Source organism: Hetaerina americana, unplaced genomic scaffold (genome assembly GCF_022747635.1).
Source record: "Hetaerina americana unplaced genomic scaffold, ioHetAmer1.1.p SCAF_8, whole genome shotgun sequence".
Lineage (NCBI taxonomy): Eukaryota > Metazoa > Arthropoda > Insecta > Odonata > Calopterygidae > Hetaerina > Hetaerina americana.
Window position 1 is genome coordinate 50948798 of NW_027287427.1, and position 27585 is coordinate 50976382.

A 27585-nucleotide genomic window follows, 5' to 3' on the forward strand; every position below is an offset into this window, starting at 1 on the left:
CCGACGTGTAGTCCACCGCGGGACTACGACCTTCTCCCCTCCTCGGAGGATCGTCCGACTGAAGGAGCGGTCCGCTGCCAGAGAGCGCGCGCGAACTCTTTCCCACGGGGCCATCGGTCCCTCCCTCCCCTCGATGGAGACGGCAACGCAAAGACACCAACACACGCACACACAAACACTTAGCGGAGCCGGCGTGCGCCACCTCCGAGTCGAGACGACGGAGCAACGAGACGCCGAAATTGCGTCGAAAATTCATCAGGTAATTACAAATCCTCGGGAGTTAGGAATGAGGAAATGTCAGGAGGAATTACAGAGAGCATTGCGAAACAAGATGCGGGCGAGGAGAGAGAAAGCACCGACTGAAAACACAACTCGATATCAATAAGCGAACTGAAGTAATACGGAAAGACAATGACTCTTGGCATGCAATTAATGAATCACCTAAAAGGCGATCGTTTTTACACACATTCGTAATATAAAACGAAGAAAATGCTATGAATATCATTGACAAAGACAGAACTGAACCCTTGGATTATGTTGAGCACCAAGGGAATCGAAAAAAATGATAAAATGCAATTTAATTATTTAATATAAGCTCGTCAACGAAAGCACATGCTGTCCTTGGAAACACTTGATCATTCTCAATTTTCACATCTATTTTTTGTTTTTAAATTTGGCTACAGAGCTCCCCGAATCGTGAAAACAATATAACCCATTATTTAATAATACCAATAAAATGCTCGCTCCAGAAAAAAACATTGGTGAGGGTACTCCGAGCATACCTATCCAAACCAGGCTTTCTAATATTTTTAAATCTTGAAAACTCTATAGGTTAGAGTACTAAAATAATAAAAAAAACCATATAGCCACAATAAAAAGCCCGATGTGCTATTTCCAAAACTAAATGAATGAATAACTACAAACAAGAAATTCCAAGGCAAACTTTCAGACACATCCCTAACTACTTATTCTGATTTCTACTTAAATAGTTTTTTCAGCTCCTGTTGACTGAATCCCAACCTGAAAGCGAAATCAGTAAGTAGGACTATTTTGATCAAATGGCAAAGGTCTTAAAGAGACAAGTCTAAAAGGAAATACGGAGTGGAGTGCTTTATTTATTAACAATAGTAGTGACATTTTACGATCATAGAATAGTCATGCCTATATTATTTTTCCGTTTGCGGATTAATTGGCGGTCATAAAATGAAAAATGAACACGGCCAACTACGAGATATAACTATATCTTCGATTATGTAAAATAAACTCAATGTTTTAAGCTACTGCGACCAAACATTTTTCTAGCGTGAGGAATCGCAGCGATGAACAAATATAACAGGGAGTGTTCTCGGCAGGTGAGCTAAGGGAAACTGAAAGAACTGGTGTGGTAATAGGTGGGAATGGAAAGTTGCAAGTGCCAAATTTTTACGCCCACGAATACATCATTTCCACATGAATTAACCCAAGCGATTAGTACTCGGAGCTCATTTTCGGGGAAGTTGCACGAGGACGAATACATTAACGCATAAGTGGTTGCTTGTGCACGCTTTGGAGGAAGCGATTCCATCAATCACGCCGAGGCGGAATGCCTTGACCGTTGCATAAAGCGCAGGATGTCGTCTTCGCTCGGTAAGATTCGGATAAATTAGGAAAAATGCTATGAAATCGCGGGTCTTGAGATTTCGTTTAATTTCAACACATGAATTCCAAAATTTAAGGATATTTATTTCCTGGTGAAAAGAACATTTAATTTGAACAAAGGCCATAACGGGAGGCGAAATATTTCAATTCCGACAGTTGCAATTACCTTTATCGTTATTTGGTAATCTTAACGTTTTTAAGGTTAAGTTTTTAAACGAGAGACAAGAAAATAGTACTACATTTCTAAGCCTCGCCTAACAAGGCACGAACTGACACCCTAAACTCACCATGATCCCTTCTTCAATTCCGCATAATTTCTACCTTCCTTAATTCTATCCAAAATGCCTATCCTTTCCCCCTCCTTCGATTGCTCGCCTAGCGTTCTCCCCTCATATCACTGCTCAACATTCCATCACCATTGAACATGCCTTGCGTCCATAATTCCTGCCTCCTTTGAATCTTCCGTTTTACCTTCTCCACAACCACATCTCAAAAGCCTCGAATCTAATTCAATCACCTTGCCTCAATAAATAATACCCATTTCCGTAAATACCAATCGAATGAGTGCAGTGCTCACAGAGAGGGAATAACCCATCATTCAATAAGCACCGGGACTTATTGAACGGGACATTAACCCGACTTTATATTTATCGATATTTACACATACTTGAAAAGTAGAAATACCGGGACTTATTGCACTATGGGTTGTCACGTGATATAGGTCGGAGAGACCACAACAGAAAGTTGATAGAAAATATTTTGCCGAACAAACCAATAAAATGAATCATTTATTCCTCGAACAGTTCGCGATCACAGCGTTGGAAAACTTCACGTATAATAATTATTTCCTCCAGAAAAGAAAATTATACAAGATACTAATGATTACTTTGTGTCCTTATGAAGTGATAGCCTCCTTCACATGTGGGCGGTGGGCGGGCTAGTATATATACTATGCACACGTACAAGAGCAGGAACTCAAGGGGCATTTTTCCCTTTTCCTCCAAGAAGGCCGAAGAAGACTCACTACGGGTTGCACAACTTTCAAATTTATTTCATATTAAGACATTAATTTAAAGCCATATCGAAAATCCCACTTTGAATAGTAAAAAAAACTTCTTTAATATTCCACACCATTTATGATAATGGCCTGACCGGTTTCGATGGTAACTCATCATCATTATGTGGTCACAGTGACCTAAATGGTCAATGTAACCTTATGAAGATTATGTATCAGCATCGAAAACCGTCAGGCCATTATAGTAAAATGTGTGGAATATTCAATATTTTATACTTATTCACAGAGATGAGATTCCACACCAGAATTTTGATGCCCTTTGAATTTAAGACAACCTACGAGTATCTGCGTAAATTACAATTATGATATCCAAGCATCGACTTAAGCAATGTACAGGACTGATTTTTGAAATTTTTTGTAAAACGCAGAATTTAATTAGCAATTCAATCAGCAGAATTCAATATATATATATATATATATATATATATATATATATATATATATATATATATATACTATATATATATATATATATATATTCATCCTAACAGACATTTAAACTTTTGTTTAAATATTGCCTAGTTTAGAAAGTTTAAAAGCTACGCTTTCGATTTCGTCACAAAGAGACCGTTGGAAACGCTCATCAAATTAACCAGAAATCTTCCAAAAAACATTTATACAGAATGCATAACACAGAAGCTTCAAGCCGCTCATAAATCTTGGGCTTTATTGCTTGCTTTCACCACGAAACCTAACTAGGAGGACGATCACAGATTCCTTACGATTTCCTCATCACCTGCAGAAGGTAAAAGAACTCAATGGGAGTGCCATTTGATGAGGTAGGCGAACCTCAAGGTCGCACGTTCGCCCGCGGTGAGAATTAGGAAGCTTAGTCGGGAAAAGACGGAGTGAAAAAGCATGTTAAGTACGTGTATATCGCGAATAAGCTTAGGGGGGAGGGTGAAGAAGAAGAGTTGGGAGCCAATGGCGTGGTACGTGATCGGGTAAGGGAGGCGATAAACTCCGAGAGCCAAGCTTCGAAGGCGATAGCATTGTTTTGCTTTAGCGACGGCCGACCGAGTAGGCCAGCGTACATCCCCTGAAGGCCTTGTCACACGGGCTAAGATTCCGTTCAGCTTCGCATCCAACTATGACTCGCACTTAGAATTGTACTGAAATCGTATTACAATCATACGTGGACGTGATTAGGGTAGACTCTGTACTTTTAAGAGCTGTCCGCAATTACCAATCAGAAAGGAGAGTGGCGTGAAATCGTGACTGTTAAAAACAAGCAAGCCGCGCAGAGCGAAGTGATTGCTGAGGAGACAACACGAGGCACTCTACTATATTTCTCTTTCGAATCTCCCTTTCGGCAGGCTTCAGCTGGACTCTCTCAACTTCTTTCTATCCTGACCCCCTTTATATTCATCTGAACATAACTTCTCCCTTTCCTTAGATCTGTTAGCATTCCAATCCTCCTCTCACTCCTTCTCTACCCTTTCAAATACAGGGCAATAATATCACGTAGACATAAATTGTACCTGCGCAAAGATCCCACAGACATTTCAATTCCCTACTAGGAGGATTGCTCTCGCTTTTACAACGGAAGAAAACTATAAACCATTACCGTAAGTCCTTCCAAGTCGTCGTCAGCAATTTTATACGAGCCGTATCGTGCGAAAGGACGCCACAAGGTAATTCGCATACGAGTGGGATCAAGAGAAATTTTAATACTGAAGTGGGCAGAATATGGAGCCCTTCGGAAGCGCACAGAATTATAACAACAAGGTCTCCTAAGTTAGCGAATGCGATTTGACATGAGTCGTCGTGTGCGAAAGTACGCCACATCTGAAGTATCATACTAGTCGGAGAAAACGAAAGACAGTATGGAATCTTGGCCGTAGTGACGCGGTCTCGAGGAGGACTATAATTTGCAACATGAAAAGAAGAAATGGTAGTTACGGCTGGCAAACGAAGAGCAGGGAGCCTGACAGAAATTAAAAAGCGAACGCGTCGCACGCTAAACGATGAAGTGGCTTCCCACGGCGGCGGGAGTTCGTGCATTTCGCACGGGTTTTTCTCCCACGCCGTCTTCGTGCTCTTCAATGGCGCTGCAAGGTAGTCCACATGCCTGAGAAAATGCCATTCACTGACACCTGCGACGTTATTATTACTGCTGCCCGGATTCGAGCGCGGAGAAAAAAATATATATAGCAATATAAACTTGCGTGTATATACTACCTTGAACAAAAAGTTCCCGGAATAACCACCGTGTGGCGCTCCCATCGTTCCGATTTGAGTTCTGTTTTTTTGTTAAATTGGTACATCTGTTGTTGATATTCCCTTTAAATCTTAGTGTCATTACTTGACATTTGCAAAAGTTACGTAGCCAAGAGTACATCTATCTCTGTGTGTGTTGGCGATTTTTTACAATTGCAGAAATGGATTTAAATTTGCAACAACGAACTTGTATTAAATTTTGCGTAAAAAACGGATTTAGTGGCGCACGGACGTTGGAAATGTTGGAAAAGTGTTTCGGCAACGATTCTCTAAAAAAAACGGTCGTTTACCAGTGGCACGAGCGGTTCAGAAGTGGTCGTGAGTCAATCGAAGATGATGAACGCAGTGGCAGACCATCGACATCGAAAGTCGGTGAAAAAATTGATAAAGTAAAAGAAATGTTGGTCAATAACCGCAAATTAGCCATCAGAGAAATAGCGGAGGACTTGAACATTGCCTATGGATCCGCCCAAGACATTGTGGTTAATGATTTGGGTTTCCGTCGTGTAGCAGCAAAGTTGGTGCCAAAAGACCTCAATTTCATGCAAAAAAGAGACCGTGTTGACGTCGCAAAAGACATGATTTGCGAGGCTGAATCCGATCCCACATTCATCAAAAGGATCATTACTGGAGACGAGACGTGGGTTTATGAGTACGACACGCAATCCAGACATCAGGCAAGTGAATGGCGTTCACCAAATGAGCCGAGACCAAAAAAACCACGTCGTTTTCAGTCAAAAAAGAAGGCAATGCTGACGGTTTTCATGGATTACAACGGTGTAGTGCATCATGAATTTTTGCCAGAAGGCCAGACAGTAAACAAAGAGTATTATTTGGGCGTTATGAGACGTTTGCGTGAAGCAATTCGCCGAAAGAGACCAGAAATGTGGGCAGAAAACTCGTGGATTTTGCACCATGATAACGCACCGTCGCACAGTGCTATCATTATTCGTAATTTTTTGACGAAAAATGCAACAAATACCATCCAACAGCCACCGAATTCACCTGATTTGGCTCCCTGTGACTTCTTTCTGTTCAATCGAGTTAAAAAACCATTACGGGGAACGCGTTTTAGCAGCCGAGAGGAAGTAATGGAAAAATCGCAGGAAGCACTGATGGACATACCGAAAACCGACCGTAACTTTTGCAAATGTCAAGTTATGACACTAAGATTTAAAGGGAATATCAACAACAGATGTACCAATTTAACAAAAAAAAACAGAACTCAAATCGGAACGATGGGAGCGCCACACGGTGGTTATTCCGGGAACCTTTTGATCAAGGTAGTATATGAAGGTTATCACGTCAAACACGACAAGTTCAACGGTGTGTTCAAGAAGCAATCCAAGCAAAATAATCCCAAGTGAAATACGCGTCCACCCGACTCTATTTCCGTATATATGTGAAACTCAATACTGCACCCGATTTGCCTCAAACGCAGTCAGTCGCAAACCTAAGGCCTGCGACGGTACGACCATGGTAAGCCGCAAACACGGCAGCAGTGAATGCAGAGAGCTATTGGCGGCATTAAATATAAACTCGCTAAAATCATTGGCAAAATCAACGGAGCGACGTAGAGCGTTAAGATTGGAAGCACCAAGTGGAACATCTGAACGATAATTACGCGTGAAAGTGAATTAACTGTAATAATATACATTGAAAAAATAAATGAAACTGCTAAATATTAAAGTAAAAGAATGTGTTACGAGTTAGAAAATAGTTTTTTTTTGAATGTACACCGAAATTTCATGACGAGTCGAAAAAGGTCATTAAGATGCTTAGAAATATCTCAAGAGTATGGACACACTTTAAAATTTGTCAATTTCAACCATTAAATCTTTTTATGCTATAATATAAGTTAATCCTTACATCACTGACTGCAACCTACATAAGGAAATACGTACATCCTCTAGATGATTATGCAGAATACATCCAATCAAATTTTAAAAAAACACGCATGCGTAGAGAAATATTTTACGCAAGTGGACTACCTCAGTGAATGTGACAGCTTTTTATTTATTATTTAAATATTTAACATTTATCGGTAATCTACATCTAAGCAACACTTGCTTTTGATGCTGCATGCATGGTGATTAATCACTCTCTGCCACACACTTTGGCGGTGGCTTGCAGGGAGCGATGTAAATGTAAATATAAACATGCAAGCATGTAATGATTAAAAGGTAATGAACTTCATTTATCTAGCCTCAGCCCGAAAACAGCACTTCTGGCCTTTACATCGGACACAACTGTGTAAACAATGGAGACGGTTACAAACACCCAAGCCCTAGGTGGAGGAAAACCCACACAGGCGGGAATCGAACACGCAACCCTTGCATTAGCAGACCCCACGTTACCCCGCCGCCGGCTTTTCTGCTCCTTAAGATATAATCACGAATTCAGCTGACGTACAAAAAATTCCGTGGGTACAATTTCATTAATACAGGCAGTGCCTCACAATGGCTGGAGGATAAACGTGAGTGATTAACGAAAGAAGAGTGAAAGTGTTCCACGGTTAGGCAACATTCCAGCAGGAGCGGAATTTCCTAGAGAAGTTTCCGTTCGTCTCATGGGAAGAATCTGCATGGTGAATGCAATACTTAGCGGGTGATTCGCACCTGCAAGTGCTTATGAGAGCTTCATTTTCGCGAAAACGAAATTTTCCTCCAGGAAACCTTACAATGCGTCTAACTCAGTCGGAGTGGCTTTCGAAAGCCTCTAGTCTCGATAAATGTAGGACTGAAGTGTTTCAGAATCTAAACGTTGAGTGCCAATGGGATTAATTAACAACCGACGAGCTCGAAAGCAAGACATTCTCGTCCGGTGAATGTGCCAAGGTTCACTCGCACACGGGTTTAGAAAGAGCAGCGCCGCTTAATATACATACTAAGTTCAAAAGTGATACTCTCGACTGAAACGAGAAGTCGGGTAATTTTCAACAGGTTTCACACCAGTTGTCTGCAAGCCATATCTTACATCAACTTATCTTCTAAAATCTCACCAAAAAAGTGCACCAGAGATAATTAACGAGGAATCGCGCCGAGGCGGATTTCCCTTAAATCAAAAATAACCATCCGACTGCGCATGACGCAGGAGACGTGCCTGAACGCGTAATCACTCTGCCGGGAAACGAGCCGAGGCGCACAATTTATATGGACGCGGCGTTAAAATACTCCCAACAATTCCCATTCAAGCACGCCCCTCTCCTCCCCACAGCGCGAATCAAGGAGAACCTCCAACTCTAAGTGGGAGGGGGGGCGCTGTCGGGACGCACTCCCGTCACACATCCGAGACGAGGGAGAGGAAAAGTAGGGGAGGGGGGGATGTCCGGACTCGGAAATTAAAATGCCACGGGAATACATATAAAGGAGACGGCCGCACGGCGGATGCGAAAATAACCTGAGCGATTTACTACCCTCGGGCACTGCAATCTACAAGAGAGTGAGGGGGACGGGGTTGTGGGTGTGGCCGCGAACGAGAGGGGGAGGGAGACCCGTCGTAAAAGACCGCGGTTGACGCCGCTACGCCAACCCGAGCTATGCGCGATGGATATATGAATCGGGCTCGGGAAACTCTTAGTCAGGACGGTAATCCATCCGTCGGTGAGCACACCACAGCAGTAGCGTTTGGGGGGTGGGGGGGGGTAACCACGGTACAATCTGGTTCGCACCACCCGGATCGGCGCGTACTGCTCGAGCGGACGTTTTAACTCCGGTCGGCATTGCCACCGCTGACCTCAGTCGACGATGTGACAAGGCGATATGACTCTTACCTACCTCTACTCTCTTCTTGTAAACAAAACGAAAATCAACACAAGATAATGGTCTGCGGCGAGAATAAAGAGGACGGCACAAATACGAGATTGAGAAATCATGAAGTTGGAAACGAAAAAGATATCCTTTCGTGGCAAGACAATATCACGAGTAATGGAAAGAGCAAATGCTGAGCAGAAGAGCATAAACAAATGGTGAATTCCCGCTAAAAGCAAAACGAGCCAGGAACAAACAATACAAGGGTCTCGAGAAAACCTCTGTTTACATCGTTTACGTACGGCATTACAGCAATTCATATTTTTTTAACGTCGAGAAAAGTCGACGGTGGTGGCAATGGCGTACATCGAGCGAAACCGACGCGGAAAACGAGCTGAAAGGGAAAATGCGTGGAGAATTTGAGAAGGATAAGGCATTGCGCCCCAAATACATGCATGGCGGCGATCGAAAGTAAAGAGTAAAATTTTCTAATATTTCCCTTATTTCGAGTTTTATTCCAAATTTTCCTGAGCTATGATATCCTCAGATCTAATAATAAAATCTTTGTTCTTCCTAACACCATTTAACAACATTTAGCCTATCGCAAGAGATAACCAATTGTCACTTCCCAAGGTCTTCCGCAGAGTAATTGGTGTGCTATGGGACGCAAAATACTACTAGGAAGCTAAGAAATATAAAAATCCCTGCACTGAGCGAATTAAAAAAAATTAAAAGCGCTTCATGGTTTCGTTTTTTAACACGAGTAGGTCGTATACTACTACCACCGAAACATTTGTAAGCTCTCGGGAGCAAAACTATGCCAATGATAATCTTCGGTAGTATTAGCATATCCATTTACGCATGAGTAATGTTAGCATCACACATAAAATGGCCTAGAATAAAAAATATTGACTAAATGAAGCGAGCATCACATTGCTCAGGGTAGTTACAAAAATATTCTTTCATTGGAATTTGTGGAGGGTAACTGCTTTCCATGGAAACTCAGTTTTGGATGAATTTTCGGAATTTTCCCCTGACTTTTCTCGATTTTTCAAAATTCCTAAGATTCCCCTAAATTCCTGGTCCAGTCACCACCCAAACTGTGGGCGTGCGCAATCCCCTAGCAATTAATATTTTTTCGCGCCTCTGATTCGATATGCGCATACAGTGCAAGCTAGACTGCTTGATTGCTTATAAATCAAGACGCCCTTGGCAAACAACTGCGCCTCTCAGGGGAGACGCTAGTCTCACTCTAGCAAGCACTGGGATTAGAGACGTGTATTCCGGAACAACAGCTTGTTTAACACAATAATGGAAGAAAATGAGGTGGGAATGAAGAGATGCCGCGAATAAAACGTGTGATGGAGGACTTGGGATTAACTGAGCAGGAAGACACGAGTTTCACGCTGGCGAGGGAGCCTCACAAAGCCATTCCTATGATTTCCCACTGATGACGATAAAAACGATTACAATCAGCGTTTTGCAAGTCTCGCAATGGAGTTAATTTTCAATTTATATGCACGTCACCTATTGTAAACGAAAAATATTCTTTAAAATTTTTCATACTGAATTCGCTTCGTTACAACTACTAACTCATTACACCATTGCTAAATTGAGAAAATATCTCCTCCGCCCGGGTATCTTTCGACGCTTCTCGGTAGATTTTCATTTATTTCAACTAAAATTCATGCGGATGAGTCGTGTCTTCAGTCATCATCCCAAAGGTTGATAGGAAAAGATAAGGTTCGCCCAGAAATAGGCAATAAGACTTCATTTGGCTTCCGACGAAGACCTAGTAAAGAGGAAATGATCCCGCCTGGATTTGCACACCATTTCGACGCATTAACAACGCTATTAGGCACCTTGCATGGAGAAAGTAGAAAAGTTCACACACAATTTTAAGGAAAATGGATTTGGATGAGGGAAGAAGAGAGGTAATAAAACGAAGTGGAGGAATTGGAGAGGAGGAGTGGGATAGGCGCTGGTTGATGACGAGAGAAAGAGGGGGGTTTGGAATGGTGGCTGATGGAGACAATAGAATAGAAGGGTATACGGAATTAGTGCGTGATATTTCCTGAGATACACAGCACCGCGTACGAATCTATGATAATGACAGTAATGAAACGAAGATGACCGAAATGTAAAGGAATTTTTAAATCGCACGACTTAAGCGGCGGTTTTTGTTCTTTAAGGATTTTTATCAGAATTCTTATAAAAAATGCAACACTATCAAACACTAACTCCATTATATCTCCAAGTGTCTACAGTACTTTGTAATAATTCACTAGTAGCGGTTTTTACATTAAAATCGCCAAGCATAACACCCTAACATTGGATGATGCATAAATTGAGAAAATGTCCATTTCGGAGAATCCTCAATTGGAACGGGTAAAAATTTTCTTGAGCATGCGCCTTTACAGGGGGAAGTTTCCGCAGAGGCAGCTCTACTGACGATGTGGCGCGTGAGATGCTCAATTTCGTTCTTAAAATAATAAAGCTAGTTAAAAAAGATTTCTTAAAAGAGTGATTTGGTAATCCCGGAACCACGCATTAGAGAAATAGAACTAGGTCGACTTTACCTTGGAATACTTCTCATGGAAGTATATGACACTCTAATGCTACTTTAAACGGTCCATTTAACTAATGTTTACATTTATAACTAATGGGATATATTTCGCAGAAGATATTACCTAAAGCCTAAGAAGACAAAAAACCATCACATAAACCGGCGCAAAGAACCTAAACCAGATTTTTTTTGCAAAAAAGGATTATTACACCACGTTTTCCCTAATTATCTTTTGTAGCAGAGAATGTACATCAGAAATTCTTCCGAAATGCTTTAAATTCCACTCAAGAAATACGAACGCCAAAAAAAAATTCCAGAATCTTATTTACATACGAAACATACCTTTTAAGTGATTGCAAAAGTCATGCTCGTATTTGCAAAAGCTTCATAAAAAACTTACGGCTGCCCCACTTACAAATGTCACATGAGTGGATACAGTGGTAAAAAAATGAATTATATAAAAATAAACTGCCGTTATTTGTAATTATTATTAATACTAAGGTACCCTCCTCACATACATACTTACGAAGGAAACATGAAGGAAGACTTGAACTGATAAATTCTCGCAGGGTCTAAACGATTGTCGAGCAAGTTGATCAAACATCTATGCCCCAATAATAAGAAGACTGATGAGTAGCCGCCGCTTCGTGCAGACTCAACGTGGATTGACACAACAAGCGGCGACTGTAATACCACGCTATGATAACATTGGAGCCTGGTGTTTTCTTGCGATGAAGTCAGTTGCGCAGAAGTCAAGCTCGTCAACAAAATTACGTCACGCGCAGGTGGTAAACCGTGGTTTGGAGCACCCGAATATTATCCCATGACGTAATGAACAAGTAAGCCGGAATGCGATTGGAACGGCTTAGTGCCGCACTTCACCGAACTCCGCCAGAGAAAACTGAAAGCTGAACAGAAACGACTTCACGGTACTTGCCACTTAGTACCTTAATGCCCATGGAGTCTCTGCACCACCGAATTTCATAAAACGCTTAAGGATGGAAGAGGAAAATTTCAAAACAATTCGAGTGTGATGACAATCGGTTCTCTTAAGTCATAAAAAACATTACTTGCATAATTACATTACTACAAACATTATTGCATTACTATTTAACTGACGTCATACCCGATTCTCCTCCGCCACCTAATTTTCAATACTCGTGTGCAACAGTTACATCCATATTTACCATACTCCCATTCCTTACGCTGGCAGGCAATGAAAGGTCAGTTAAGGTGACACTTTGCCAGGGTAATGGCAACTGATTCTGTCCTCCGGGCTACAAATGTCCCTCGGGCAACGGAGAGCTTGAAAGTGACCTTCACTGAAAAGATATTTGCTTTTGTGGAATCCGTACAATACCAGATCAAAGGGTTTATTGCACACATTATTTGTCAATATAAAGTACGCAATAATTAGCTCCAAACGATAAGAACTCGAAGCACAATACAATCCCCGCCGATAAAATTCCTCGACAGTCACCATCTGAGTGGATTGGGGGACCTGAGGGTAATCAAATATGGCCCGCGGGACGTATCAGCCCACAGCACATCAAAAACAGACCGCAGTTTGTATGATATTTCTCTCAACTAATTTTGAGTTACCAGGCGGCAAGCAGACTCAATAGATCAGCGACTCGCATTACGACAGCGTGAATTTCGGGTTTCTACCTGCATGCCATAACATACCCCCACGAAATTTAAGGCTCGCGGTCTCGGGGAAGAAATGTAACCATTGATTTTAGTTCCAGATAATTCCACACGAAATTTTCTCTATTTTTGTTTTTTTCTAGAAATGAGGCAAAATCACTTAAATTTTTACAAAATCTGAAGATCCAGGTGATGTTGTGTGGAAACGAAACATCACCAAGAAATAAAAACAACAGGAGCGCTCTTTTCGCGCGAGAGTTAACTATGGAAAACACTTCCAAAAATGAAATTATTTCAGCTAGGAGGGAAGAAAAAATACCAAGCAGTTTTCTGACAAATCACTCCACTTAGCAGACAACGCGGAGCTTGAATGAGAGAGAGAGACAGACAGACGGAAGATAAGGACCTAGAAAGGTGGAATGATTCACGTCTTCTGAAATGAAAACATTTTTTTAGCGCATTCATAAGAGGCCACTTTTCTGTTTCTTGTTTGTGCGACAGAGATTAGAAAAAAATTAGAATGCTATCAACGTTATCTCGGAAAATAGGAGCAAGGAAAAGCCCATGGGGTCTTCCTGTGAATGCGGGATGATTTACAATTTTTTCTAGAAGTTTGTACGAGGATTTTCGTGTAAAGCAGCCGCCACCGTAACATTTTTGATGAAAACCCTGCGGGGAGAATTACACGGAAAAAGACTTCCGTAGAAGGATTTCTGCCGTACCTGAAAACAAGGTATTGGGAAGATGTTATCTCATGTTCACGTTCTCCATGTATTCATCTTTTATTTTTCGACAATGAATCGATAAAATTTCCTAAGATTTTGGAGATATTTATTTCAAAGCTCACTTTATAATCAGGTCAACTACTCTTCAATTTCATTTCCCCTAAAACTCAATCGATTGAAAAATTGGCCCGAAATCATAACCAGTTGAATGCTCGGGCTAGAGATATCTTCGGAATACTATTTTTACAAGGAGCAAAATATTTGAAGTAAATTTGACACTGGTGAGCTTTAAATATACATAGTTTAGTCGAATAGTTAATGAATGACAAGGAACTTTCACTTTTGACCAGCTTATCCTAATATTTTTTTCCCGCGGACACCAATGCAGCTTGTTTGCCACGCTATTCAAATTACTAACCCCTTTTGCCATGGTAACTGCTTCAAAATAAATGATTTCGAAGAACGCTTTGACAATATAGGAGAGATTATGAATACAAGACACTGGGTGAGTTTCGTACAATTCGCGTTACCTGTACTCCTGCTAGTCCCATCTGATGGAGATCTTTTTAAACTTTCCACGGCATCTATCGAATTAACGGATGCATTCACTGCGTTCTCTGAGAGAGAAATATGTAAGTTTTGACCCATAACAAGTGCACGTGCTGTTGAGGTCATTTGGTTCAATTCGGCTGAATTAGAGTGAAGTACTCATTCTAGACTCTTTTCCCTGAAATTCGGACGGATGATTTTGAACGGTTTCTGGATTTTCTAGTTCCTTTACGCAGTAAAAAGGTTTGACAATACAACTCGTTCTATGTCGCTGGGCACCGCGCAATAAATCATTTTAAAATGATGTACGTAAATGTTCGCCCGGAGTAAAAGAATCACTTTTTCACTGAGACACTTAATATCAATCACCTTGACCTAAACCTCAGTGGCCACCCCGCCCTTCCGTCCTGTAATGGCTTAGTCAGCGTCCTTCCCTTAAAAAAAAAAACAACACACCGCGTTGATCGATGCAATCGATAGGAACACCTGATAGGTGGCATTAAATCACCGAAGGAAAAGGACAGCTACGACCGAAAACCGCGAGGTATCTACGATCCCTTCGTGCCCATAACCGTAAAACGTTTTGAGTCGCCATCAGTGCAAGTGGACCAAGGGAATTCGAAAATTTCTTGAATGCTGGACAAACATCGGAACCAACTCAATAAAACAAGCTGTAAACACAACCCCTGAAGGTGCATCGAAGAAAATTAAGTCATCATATCACACTGAATAAGTATGATCATGAATTCAGTTTCAAAGCTACACTGCCGTTAAAGCCACTAATAACCACCGGACTAAGGGAAAAATTAAAATTGAGGGACAATATTAGAACAGTTACAATTGTTGAACTATTTAGGTGGAGCTTTGGAGGAGGGTGGGCAGAGTAGTAGGGAAATAAAAATAATTGCATTGGGTAAAGAAGAGTTTACAAAAAAGGTGGGAGCAGGAAAAAGTGAAAACTTTAACATGGAACGCACTTATGTACGACTCGGAGACTTGGGCCCATGGGCTGCGGAGAATACTGGAGAAAATAAAATGAGCGGTAAGAAAAACGAACGATTCAGCTCTAGGCACAGTACGGTAAGAGAGGCAGCAGTGTCGTGTTAATAAGGCCTTATGAGTATAGTGTTGCCTGGGTTCATTATACTTCTAATCGAAGCCAGTAGACTACAGCAAATGATAAAAATATTAATGCAGAGTTGACATTTGCACGAGCATTATTTCGGATGCCCCCAAGCCTAATGCAATCCTTTGTACTCTGCTCAACAAAATTAGTGAGACGCGTTTTCGGATACTTGTAATATTTTTAAGGTAGTCTACCATTAAAGGTAGGTTGTAGATACACACAGCTAACTGCCACTACATTTTTAAACCTCGTCTAACACGACACAGGTTTTCAATTAAGTTTTATTAGATCACAAATCACAATTGAATTGCAAATCATCCAAAATTGGCTAAAGGAAACACTGTCATCATATCATTGAGATCATATTATCATCACACACAGGCCTCTCAGGATTCAAAATATAAAATGCGCTAAATTATAAAACCTTAAGTTTCAGAAGAGCTCATTTGCAATGGCGTGATTAACGTCGCCACGTGTATGCAAGTGCTACTCTTCTGCCCGTCGATAAATTGAATGCCTTATTAAGACCTCTCAAACTCAACTATGCAGAGGAAAATTTGAAACCAAATTGTTGAAGCAAGAGCAATGCATCCATTCTGAACGAACAGTGCCATTTCAAAATGTGGCACAACGAGTGATTCCCCATCTGCCATGCCCACCAAATTCAAGCCAGGGTCACTCTATGAAATCACATGAACTACTAGGGGCAATTCTCGTGATTGTTTCCTCTTAAATGACCACCTTTCACACAAAACCAAGAAAACTAGGAATTTACAGTAGGAAATGTCCACCACCGGATACCGCTATGACCGAGAAGGTTAACAAATAAAAGAACATCTAGGCCGGAACTGATAACTTAATAAAAAGACAACTTTTTTAATGCCACTGCGCAATAAAAAAATCGAAAAGGCAGAGAAAAGAAGCACACAAGATAACACTGTGAGTGCTCAAATTTTAACCTAATCTACTACTCCCGACTGGTCGCCTTCTTATATTATCACAAGAGAAAACAAGCACAAGACTTGAAGACGTGGGTAAGTTAAATCAAACAGGCACTCGACCATGTATCTTACCAAACAAGATCAATGTAAACATGATAAATAGTATTTACCAAGACGACCAATGTTAAACCATTTCAAACCATACTACCAGGACATATCAACCCAAATACACTAGAAAAAAAGGAAGCCTCTCAAAACACTAAGCGGAGACATAAAATTTAAAAACAAAATATTCAACACTCACCAATAATGGCCCAGGAATGTCATTTTTGCAGACTTCGTCCAAGGGAACTCCGAACTTGACCCTGGGAGGAGAAATAAATATGAATAAGGTAAAATAATGACAGAATATCCTATTACACCTGTTCTTCACAAAATAAATTTGCATGTATAGAACCAAGTCACACAAAAGAAATTGTTCAAAATTTTCACCGAAAGGTGAAATATAAGTCGCCATACATGAAAACAGATATCGAATAAAAGAAATCTAGGTAAATTTTAACCATGTGTTTTCTAAAGGTCACTACAGAGAGCCAAGAAGAAAAAATATGGCATTTAGAACACTTGTATACAACATATCGTGAATAACTAATTAAATTAATATTTATTACTTATAGGAAACAACAGCATACCACTCCAGGAACTTGAACATTTCCCATTGGACAATATAAGTTAAATCGTGCTCACAAATCGCACAAGACTACCTAACCCTTATTCGATTGTCTTCCGCCGTAACTAGCTTATTTTCTTCATCCATCACCACCATACTCCTAAATTTCCAACATACGCTCACCCTCTTCCTACGAAGACTTTTGTGTCCGGAGCATTTAACTCCAGAAAACAAAGCCTTCGCCATTTTTTTCAATGCAAGTTCCTACTTTTAATGCTAATAAACCTACCTTTATACATCTTTTATACCAATTTTTTTCCTGTCTCCCTCGATTTTCCCACGAGAACTTCCTCTTTTTTCCCTTCTTTATTTAACTTCCTTATTCACAGCTGGTTATTTAAGTGAAACCGTATTTCGTGCTGGGAGGGGCACATACATGCCCTCAATTAAAAAAGTTGTCGATGAAAGCCGAGTTGAATGTGATAGTTTAAGGCGCGTACCATTACCAACCATGCAATCAGCGATCAAAATTTACAATAATAAAAACATCAATAGTACTGACGTAACAAAAAACTTAAGCCAGGAAAGCCACACCAGCTTGATAATTGCAGAGTTATATATTTTTATCTTATCTGTAGCAACTTTTTTATCTGCTTCCGAGACAGGATATTTGGCTTTCATCAGGCTCATCTCATTGGTCGAGCAAGTGCGGGATTAATATCCAGCTGCACGGGGGGAGTGACTCCCACCGCTTTTGAGGACGTTTGCGGCATCAGAAGGCCGACCTCACGCGGAATATTCATTTTCTGCTTCGGGGAAAAGCGTGCGCGCGCAAACGTGTTAATTCGCACGCTTTTTTTACGACGCGTACTTTCACGGTGGGAAAAGAAATGAAAGCACGAAAGGAAACACGTGAGGAATTCTCACTGCACTTTCCCGAGGACGAGATAAGTAATAGCGACGACCACTTTTACCGAAACGGTAAACACTGAGAACGCACACGGATCTTCACATAGTTCGACGCTTCCACGTTTCACAAACCGTACGACAATTTATGCCATAGACTTTCATTTGGGACGACACGCAACAAGGATAGGTAATATCAACATGAGAACAACTAAGGATAATACATGATAATTGGAAAGCATTAAAGACTGGTCATAAAGGGAAAACATCATCATGTTTTTTGTTCTGTGCTTAAAAAACATGGAACAGAGTCTTACAATAAGACAATTAACCCTGGATTCCACGTGAACCCGATCTGAAAGGTGGCAAACAAACCTGGGATTGCTAAGCACAAGAGGATGTTGAGCTCATCAGCTCCGGGGTCACAATAGGGCCAAATCGCAAAAGACGTATAATTGAGAACTTTACGGAGTATTTAATATCAACAATTAAAAGTTGTTAACTCTGAATAAAGAAGACAATATAAAAATTTAACTGGTATAATGAATAAATGCAACCGTAACTGCGTAAGCAAATTTTTAAAAGTATTTTTGCGTCCGTGCAGACGTGCTTAACTCGTTGTGCTCAGTAACATTCCCTTAAACGTCCCTTTCACTTGTACTGAAAAGGGATACTGATCTCTTTATGCGCCTGTTCGCCATTGACCCTTATGCCAAAAAAGACACGCACTCCGCCACTGAAGAGGTGAGCAACCGCTACACCGAGACAGTGATTTCCCAACGGATCAAAGATCCTGGCAAATGCCAGCCTGCCGGACTGACGGATGCATCGCTTCGGATTGGCACCATAAACCTGATGCGTGATACAAGAGTAGCTCCTTTTCTCCTCCAAAACATTTCTATCTTAAGCTTCGGGAAAATGCTCTCAGAGGCCGTTCCTCCTCTGCGACAACTCTTATCGTATGTAGCCTTCACGAATTCACATGGAGGCCATAGGCTATTATCGCTGACCGAAGTCAACACTTTTCCTACGGAATGCCTTCCTTGCACAGCAAATCACTAGCTAACATGCTAAGCTTTTGATTCGCTGAATATGCATTAGGCTTATTTTTCAACATTCTGGCAGAGATGAATCAGCAACACTGCTTGACGTGCGAAGATAATACTATCGCGTTTCCCCCTGCACGAAAAAACAATGCAGAAACCAATGGATGACAATTTACAAAATAAAATTTAAAAAAACAAAATAATTCAGATAATTATTGAAGAGCATTAAACCAACAGAATTTTTGGAGCGTCCCCCAGAAACAAGGCACTATCACATGATGCGATCCACATTCTCGGCTACTAAAAACTGCCCTAGTTACAAAGAAAACTGGTATCACGAACAGAGAAGTGAAAACGCATGTCTAACTTACACTTTTCTATGAGAGGGATGAATAGCTACAGCCCAAATCGCTTGGAAACCCCGACAAACGATCTGAAACACCACTCTACATACGAAAATCTGCAATTATATACTAACTTCCGCATATTTCAATCCACCAAATCCTCAAACACCCGAATATCTCGTATGTTTGAGCAAACAAGCGCGCGCTAAGAATCAATTTCTGTCAAATCGCTCTTGGCTTCGAGCAACGTCACGCATTACGGAAAATATGACTGGAACCGTAAAATTTATGACCGAACGGGAGGATATCAACAAATGATCGTGATCTTGGAAGAAATATCCAGGGCGCACCGATTTCCCCCACGCGTCACTTATTCAGATATAACCTGTGAACTCTTCACAAAGATTTACTCGCTGGGAACCGATATTTCTTTCGAGGAGAAAAACTGCACGGCGACGTGATCGCTTGAAGCAGTTATACAACGAACTCACGGGAAACAGATAAGTAATAATTGGTGCCCTGTGGAAAGGTGACTAAGTCTCACCAGCTTTAACTCCAAAACCCAAAAGAAATGTTTTGCCTCTATTCGCAATTGCAAGCTCCAATGGATGCAAAGGATAGAAATAACTCGTTCACAATATTTATATCGTGAAAATAGCTGGTGGAAAATGTTTCATAACCTTTTTAATCTGCTCGCTTGTTTTCACATTCAAGTTTAATCTAAAGAGATGAGACGAAATGAGATCATAAGTAGAATATTCAGGGTAAAGGTGCCCTCAATATTTCAGGGGAAAAGATATTTTGTTTAGAAACGTCTTTCTCCAGACTATTCTCGAGTCTTGGAGAAATGTTTTTAAATTATATGTGTAACTTCACATCGTACGCTTTTTTTTTCCAAATATTGCAAGATACGTGAAATTACTGACAATATAGCAACTCTGGTTAGAAGTAAAATATGAGTAAAATTGAGATGATGAGATCGAGAAAATAGAGAAAAAAGGAAACATAATTCAAAGTGGGCAGTGGTCTGAGAGAATGGACCGCAGCCAATTTCTTAGGCCCAGAGAGACACGGGAGTTGGTCCACAACTCACTGATTTTTATCTTTCGATTTATATGAGATAAAATTATGATGTCCCGAGAGAACAATGAGAAGTTTTTTGCAGTTTCCGAGCCCGAATCCTCTCCCAGCCTCAATTGGTACGTCGTATTTCCTGCGTCGCTACATCGTGGTTCTTCCATCTTGTAAATTAAACCTAACAGTGAGCCGAAGACGCTCCCTGGCCGATCTATTCGAGGAGCTAGCAAACGTCGGTCTTATCGAGTGCATATCATCCACAGTTTACACAGCGCCGAGTTCCCTCAGAGCAAATTGGAGAATTTAACGCCGGAACACACAATACCCTCCCGTGTTTCCATTTCCCCCCCCCCCCGTCGAGAAACGGTATCTTGCGGAAAGTTACGCACAGCGCAAAGCGTTGAGCGAAAACTATTTGACACCATACCGATAAGAATTAGTTTTTTTTCTACGACTCCAAGGTCGCCCCCGTGTCGCGCACCCACACACTCGTACCGAGGCGCCGTGTACATATATACCAGGTGAGATGCGAGGACACGTATGGAAGCAATCCACAAAGAGCTACCTTTGTTCCACCGTCCACACGTCACATCCTACTCCTATCCTTCTCGACTTTCCTCCCCAGCCCACTCCTCCCTTCAACTACCTTCCCCACTCTCGAATTACCCGCCAACCGCCTGGGATGGGAGAGTGAGGGAAGGGCGCGATATCTCGACGAGCCGACTCGTGGGCACCACCCTCGACTAATTTTCCCACCCCCGGTACACCCCAAAACGAAAAAAAGTACTAGGAGAGAAAGAGAGAGAGGATGGAACCACTTCCTCCTCCCTTTTTTGACTTCCACGGGGCCCCGCCCACGAGATGTGGAGGCAGCAGAGAGAAAGAGAGCCAGTCGTCCTCGTTTCACGCCCATCGGGCTGATCGGCGTCGCCACCGGGAATAAAAAAAAAGCACGCGCTCGACACGCCCCCCCGGTACTCCTCCCGGGACACGTTAATTGTCACGTTATAGTCGCCCTCCTCCCCGCCAGTATATTGACCAATTTCCTACGCTTGAGCGCGAAATCTCCGCAATTACGCCCGCCCGAGGCGGGAGGAGGGACAGCCGTCATTATTCAATTATTCCCCGCAACGCATCCTGATCGCTCGGTGACGTCGTCCGGTAGCTTGATTGCGTAACTTGGCACGCCAACCGTCGTGCTTCGGGCCGGGGAGGGCCGCCGGCCGGATCGCACGCCTGGAGGTCCATTACGGAAATGTCCACGTCTGTTTCTAACGTAGCATTTTTCCAAAAAGAAAAAAAAACCAACTCCGTAATGGGCGTTGAACTTGAACTGCGGATGACGAGGACACCTATCTCTGAACTTTCCATTCGATAGGGAAACGAGTGATAGGGCATCCATTGTTGCCACATTTTTCTCCCAAAGGCAATTGGATCGCGCATCAGATTCAAAATAATTTACGAGAAAATGCCTGTGCGAGAAATATAATTATTTCACTACATGATCATCGTACGCAAGATTTCCTCGTGAGACGTGCAAGTAATTTCGAAGAATTTTTAAAACAAATAATGCTTCTGCGAGTACCAAACGGAGAATTTGACATCATTGCTCCTTTTCCCATCGGCGGGACTGAGCTTACAGTTGAGGGCAAATTACGAATCCACGAGCCCGGCGCGTAGGAAATTTACAGAAAACAAATAATGAATTCCGAGGAAAGTTAGAGGGAAAACGAGACACTTTCACTTCTACCAGTTCCATTTTAATTCCCATGAGAAAAATTATCATTCAACAACTAATAAAAAACCCAAATGAAGTGTACCTACCCGTATGCGATTATGTCTTTCGTAACCTCTTATCTGAAGATACGATGCATAGACACGTCTCGTGGAACACTGTCAAGCTTCATCCCAACACCAGTTGTCCGAGTAGCATGATGCTGATTTTTTATTTTAAATAAGTTATTATCCGTTTAATATTCTCAAATTAAATTTTACTATTTTCCGCTTGACCTCAACGTGAACTCGAGAGTGCATTTGAAAGATTCCGAAGTACATCGAGTTATTTATTTACACCATCACCTTCATTTTGTAAAATCTTTGTGACTCCAATCTTGCCTGTTTTCACAAAAGGTCAATGTTGAATACAGAACGCCTAACAAAAAGGCGTTTGCAAATTGCCGCTAGAGAAGTTGAGCTTATGATCTGAAGTTGACCATGCTCGTAAACTTAGTATGAAGTGGCCCAATTCAGTAAATAAAGAAGATTATGAGACTTACGAGAAATAGGAAGGCAAATTTAAAGAACTAGACGCATACTGTAGAAGGTGAAACAATTCACATACGTAGAAAGTGTTTTGGAATATGTTAATAGTAAGGGAATAAGAGCTATTAAGGAAAATAAGCTATTAAAAGGAGGGAAATGAAAACGGGGATCTTGAGCAAGGGTGTTAAGAAAAGATTAGTGAAAACTTCGACGTGGAGGATGATTTTTTCGGTTGCGTGCACTTGGCCGTTGGGGAAAGCTCATATCAGTAAAATGGTGGCTCTTGAGATGTACGAGTATATGTGGAGAATAATGGACGAGATAAATGAAAGGCACGCAAAAGGAGTGGGAGAGGATTGTTGAGAGAAATCCAAGGGACAAGAAAACTGGATCAGAGCAGTCTGATTGGCGATAGTATGTTGACGACTGATAGAACGGATAATTTTAGGTAAGCGAAGCAGGGGGAGAATAGAATATCTATGATGAACGGCACGAAGATAGGCAGAAAGTAGGTGTGGTTGAAGAAAGGTTTATTGTAGTGTAGGGTGTCATCTTGAGTGGGTTAGGTGACTACTATTAATAATCACATAATACAATTAATGAGGCTGAACCGACGAAGTGCACAAACGAAGTGATCAGCAGAAGGACACAACAGGTGGTGTGCTGGTAAGAAGGGCTATTTCCAAACTGCAAAATCATAGGATTGAAGCCTAATAATAACAAAGTTCCGGTCAAAAGAAAAACCAAAGACTATTAATGGGTCAAGCATCACTACTGCATGGTATGAGAAACTACGAATGACGACGTCAGTGCACGCTATTGCAGAAAAAGCCGTTCTGAAGTTGCGGAATTTCCCCTTTCCCATACAATTTTTGTTCATTTCCAGATGTGGCTATATCGAGGGATCCTGAGACCATCTACCTGAAATAACCGAGGCTTAAGGAACTGACCCCTTTCTTCCAGACGTGCGCACTATCAGGCCTCGCGGAAAAAATTCGCTGCGTCCGGTTGCACGCCATCCCGATTTTTTCCCGCGGTTTTCACGATCCGATTTCGCTTCTTTCGAAACGTGCCTCTGGAAACTCCGTGCCGCGTTCCGCCCTTTAGATGAACGAGGGGAGATACACCCTCGTCCCGCTGGGGAAGATGCGCGATTCCTGCAAACTCTTAGAAAGCGTAACCGTTCAAAATGAAATAATCTTTTTTCCCGCGCCGCTGCAGCCGAGGGAGAAATCCGCACGAACACTTAATCTCCCTTCTCTCAATTAGCTTACACCAAATGTAACAAAAAGCTTCATTAAAATTCAAGAAAGTTTCATTTATAAGCTCACAAAGGTCCAAATCTAAACGATATTTGCAACCATGTTAACGACACGGAATGGTGACGACTCATAATGCATGGGGGAGGAACGCTTATATGTTAAACAATTTTAAAACAAATGATCACATGGTTTTGGCGGATATATAAACGCACACACTCCTCTGTACCTTGCCCACTTAACACGATTAAGAACAACAATGGATAAATTATAAACAGCTAAGTTAAACTTATTGAGTTGCATAACTTCCGAAGGAATTGTAAGCCCATATAATAAATACGCCTAAGTCGACCAGGCGAGTTGGCAGAGGTCGTAGGCTACGTTGATATATATAAAACAAAGTAACTCGGACATGGATTTACTTGGTTAAAAAATAGAAAATAATAACGCAAGCGATTGTTAGTTGAAAAGGAGTAAACATAGTTATTAGACGATATTTGTAAACTTAAAGAGTTAGGCAATACATCCAACTTAACTGCAGTAACTATACTAAATTTAGACTAATGATATTACCTAATTGACAATTTATAGCTTAGCAATGCATATTAAGATACAAGGGCACATTCGTTTACACTCTGGCTAGAACGGAATGACGCCTCCGATTATTCAAATTATCGACCAAGAAGGAAATACAGAGAAATTTCATAATTACTGACAATGCTAATCTGCGGAATCAGAACGAGTCAAAATGTCAAAGATGCTGTTCCCTCCCGGGGTAGGCAAAGTCAAATAGACATACTTTAAGTTATTTCAGGAAACTTACTGATGGATTTCCTTCATATTTCTCACTCCTAACGTACTATTTACTTTGCCCCTCTTACATTCGTGAAACGTTTCACACAAGTTCATGTAACTTTCTGAATCTTCTGGTACTCCTTGTTATGTGAATCCTTCCCATTACATTCACTCACGACTTCCTCGGTCAACCCATTGCCATTAACCATGAAGAAACTCCTCCGATATACCTGTCTGGGGATTCGACTCTCCTCCATTCTCTGAGCAAGACCAAACCAATCTAGAAAAACAAATATACAAACATTTCTACACGGTTAATTCCAAGGCGGATTGTCTAATTGAAAACCTAATGCCAGCGCCACATTGCTCCAGCTTCAAATTAAAAACTCGAGGAAGCCGCCTCAACGTCCACCCCCTGTCCGCCCAGCTGGAGTTGTTTTCCCGCGAGAGGGGAGGGAAGAAATGATGCCTTGACGAAACTCCGGCGTAGATTTCAAACCGCATTCACCCGCCGCCGTCACCTTTTTGGAATAAGTGACGTGCCTCCAGAGTCAGAAAAAACTTAACGGCACTAAAACGAGGTAGTACGTGAGAAGTCACTGCCTCAACGACTTCGAGCCGACCGCAACGCCCGCTATCACAGCGAGGAAATTAAAAGCAATAAAACAAATCATTAGAGAGATATTAATATTTTAAAAACCGTAATCAAAATAAATTTATTTTTATTATACAAGAAACCATAAGACACAGAAAAAACAAAAAAAGAAACTATCAGGATATGTAATTATCGGCGGCGCGACCAACTTCAACGGAAGAGGTAATCACGTCTTCCTTCCGCCCTAAACTAAATTTATTGTCTGCGCTTCTACTGTATGCCATATGGGTGTCACGCCTATTCCAAGCAGATTATATACCTACCTATGCACACACAAATGTTAAGAGAATTCAAAGTGCTTAAGATAATATACGTACATAAAAACATTGAACTTAATTAAAAAGTAAAAAGACAGCATATTATCAAATAGGCCTGTCCAATATCTGGTACGTTTTAAGAATCAGTATTTTTTTCATGGTTTCCCTTCTCTTCGGTTCAATCGATCGAAGTTTGATTTTCTCTTTTCCGGCAAAACAACATATTTTTCACCCGACTCAGCCGCTTCTTGGTAAGATGACTAGTAGCGGCCGGTTTCGCCCACCGAAACGATGAATACTCGCTCGTATATGTAAGGCCAGCCCATGAAGATGAACAGAGAAATGATGATAGGGGGTGCTTGAAAAAACTGACGACAGAAAAGTAACCGTTTGTGTCTCGGTGGAGCAGTAGAACTTGCATCACCACCACAAGCAGGGGTGGAGAAGAGATTTGGGGGGGGGGGGGGAATGTAAACAAACAGCGCGCCTCATTGTCGCGTCAAAAACTTCGCCCACACTCCCATTTTTTTCAAAGCGAGCTCCGATTAACTGACGTTACTCCACTTTCGATTACGTACCCGGGCAAGGCTTAGCTGGCAAACGGAACACGGTGAGATAGCACGAGCCATCACTCGGCTTGGGATTTAGAGAATGCCGATTTGGCGAAAATATTATCCGCGTAAGAGGTTTAAGCCCTTCATTCTCTCGGTATAAGGCTGGAGTTCCGCTCAACCGTCGGATTGGCACATACGGAAATGCATAGCATTCAAACTCTTTCATTCCACCCTCCCACCTACTGGCATTATACTCGGGAGGGAATCGCGAAACAATTTTGAAACCATTCGACTTGATCGGGATATTTTAATCAACGCACGAATGCATTATTACGCTTAGATAATCCACGAACGAACCCGCAGGAAATATCTTAGGTAAAGTGTTTCCTAACCGATGATCACCGATTATTATGGAGTGGGAACGTTCACGCAATCCCTAGTGTCACTCAAGCCCGGAGAAATGCCATAACATATTCCCTTAACCCCGAGATACTTCGAAATGTCAATCAGGTTTTAATTGTATCTCAATGATTAAAAAAACTTCGACACATAACATTCGTCTATGACACTCCTCTGCAAAAACCACGACAAGACAGCAATATACCCTTCAGACTGTCAAGAGAAAGACTTACGTCGTTTCGAGGGTCTGAGGAGCCTAGGGAAAATAAAAGCGACGGGCAGGAGAAAAAAAAAATGACCATCTCCGATTTCATTCGAAAGATTTTTTTTCTGCGACGCCGGTTAAGTTCGCCTATGTCCGTGCAAGGGTGGCAGAAGTTTCTCACGGCTAAGGAGAGACTCATGGAGTGAAGACCTTGCGCATCCAAAAGGAGTAAGACTAGAGGCCGATAGGGAATCGAGCGAGATGCATGAAATCGCCGTCGGCATCCCCCGAATACGGCCCAGAGAAGCTTGCCGGAATGACCGAAGAGAGAGAGAGCTCGCGCGGGGCGATTTCAAAACCGAAACGTTTGGGAAAACGAGAAAGTTCACGCAGAAGCGCGAGGATAAACATCACGAAAGTGCGCCCGAGAAATTCCAAAACCACTACCGTCACCAACACGGGATGCTTCTGCCAAATGCCCCAGTAACTCTACACGGAGCTTGTGCTGATAACTGGAGAACCAGGCTTCCTATTCAGGGACGAGTAAATCAAGTAATCTGAGCATGACAATCAAAGAACCCTTGCAACAGACATTTTGAAATGGTATCCTCGAAATCAGACTTCGCCATCTAAATGCCAAAAATCAGTTGATGCCAGTAACTAGGGAACAAATCCTACGCACCTCAGTAAGAGTATCGAGGGAAATAGTCTTACGCCAAAGATACTTCAGGGATAAGTGTTTAGGCTAAAAATTCTTTGGGTCTCACGCGACCGATGTACCAACCCTAGCCAGAACCACTCAAAACAGAAGGATACAATGTCCCAATTTTCACCGCATCTGTTCCAATTCATTTCTTGAAGCAGCTTCAATCAAAATATCATTCGAAAAATTAATAGAAATAATAATTATTAGTAATTAA

At 41.6% G+C, this 27585-nt stretch overlaps 1 protein-coding gene across 1 annotated transcript in view; it reads right to left on the minus strand.

Moving 5' to 3' along the window:
• Positions 1-27585, minus strand: part of RhoGAP71E (Rho GTPase activating protein at 71E) — a 196750-nt gene that overhangs the window by 67541 nt on the left and 101624 nt on the right. The window contains exon 3 of the mRNA XM_071596873.1: positions 16541-16601. Coding sequence (XP_071452974.1) covers positions 16541-16601 — 61 coding nt within the window. The remainder of the gene's footprint in view (positions 1-16540; positions 16602-27585) is intronic.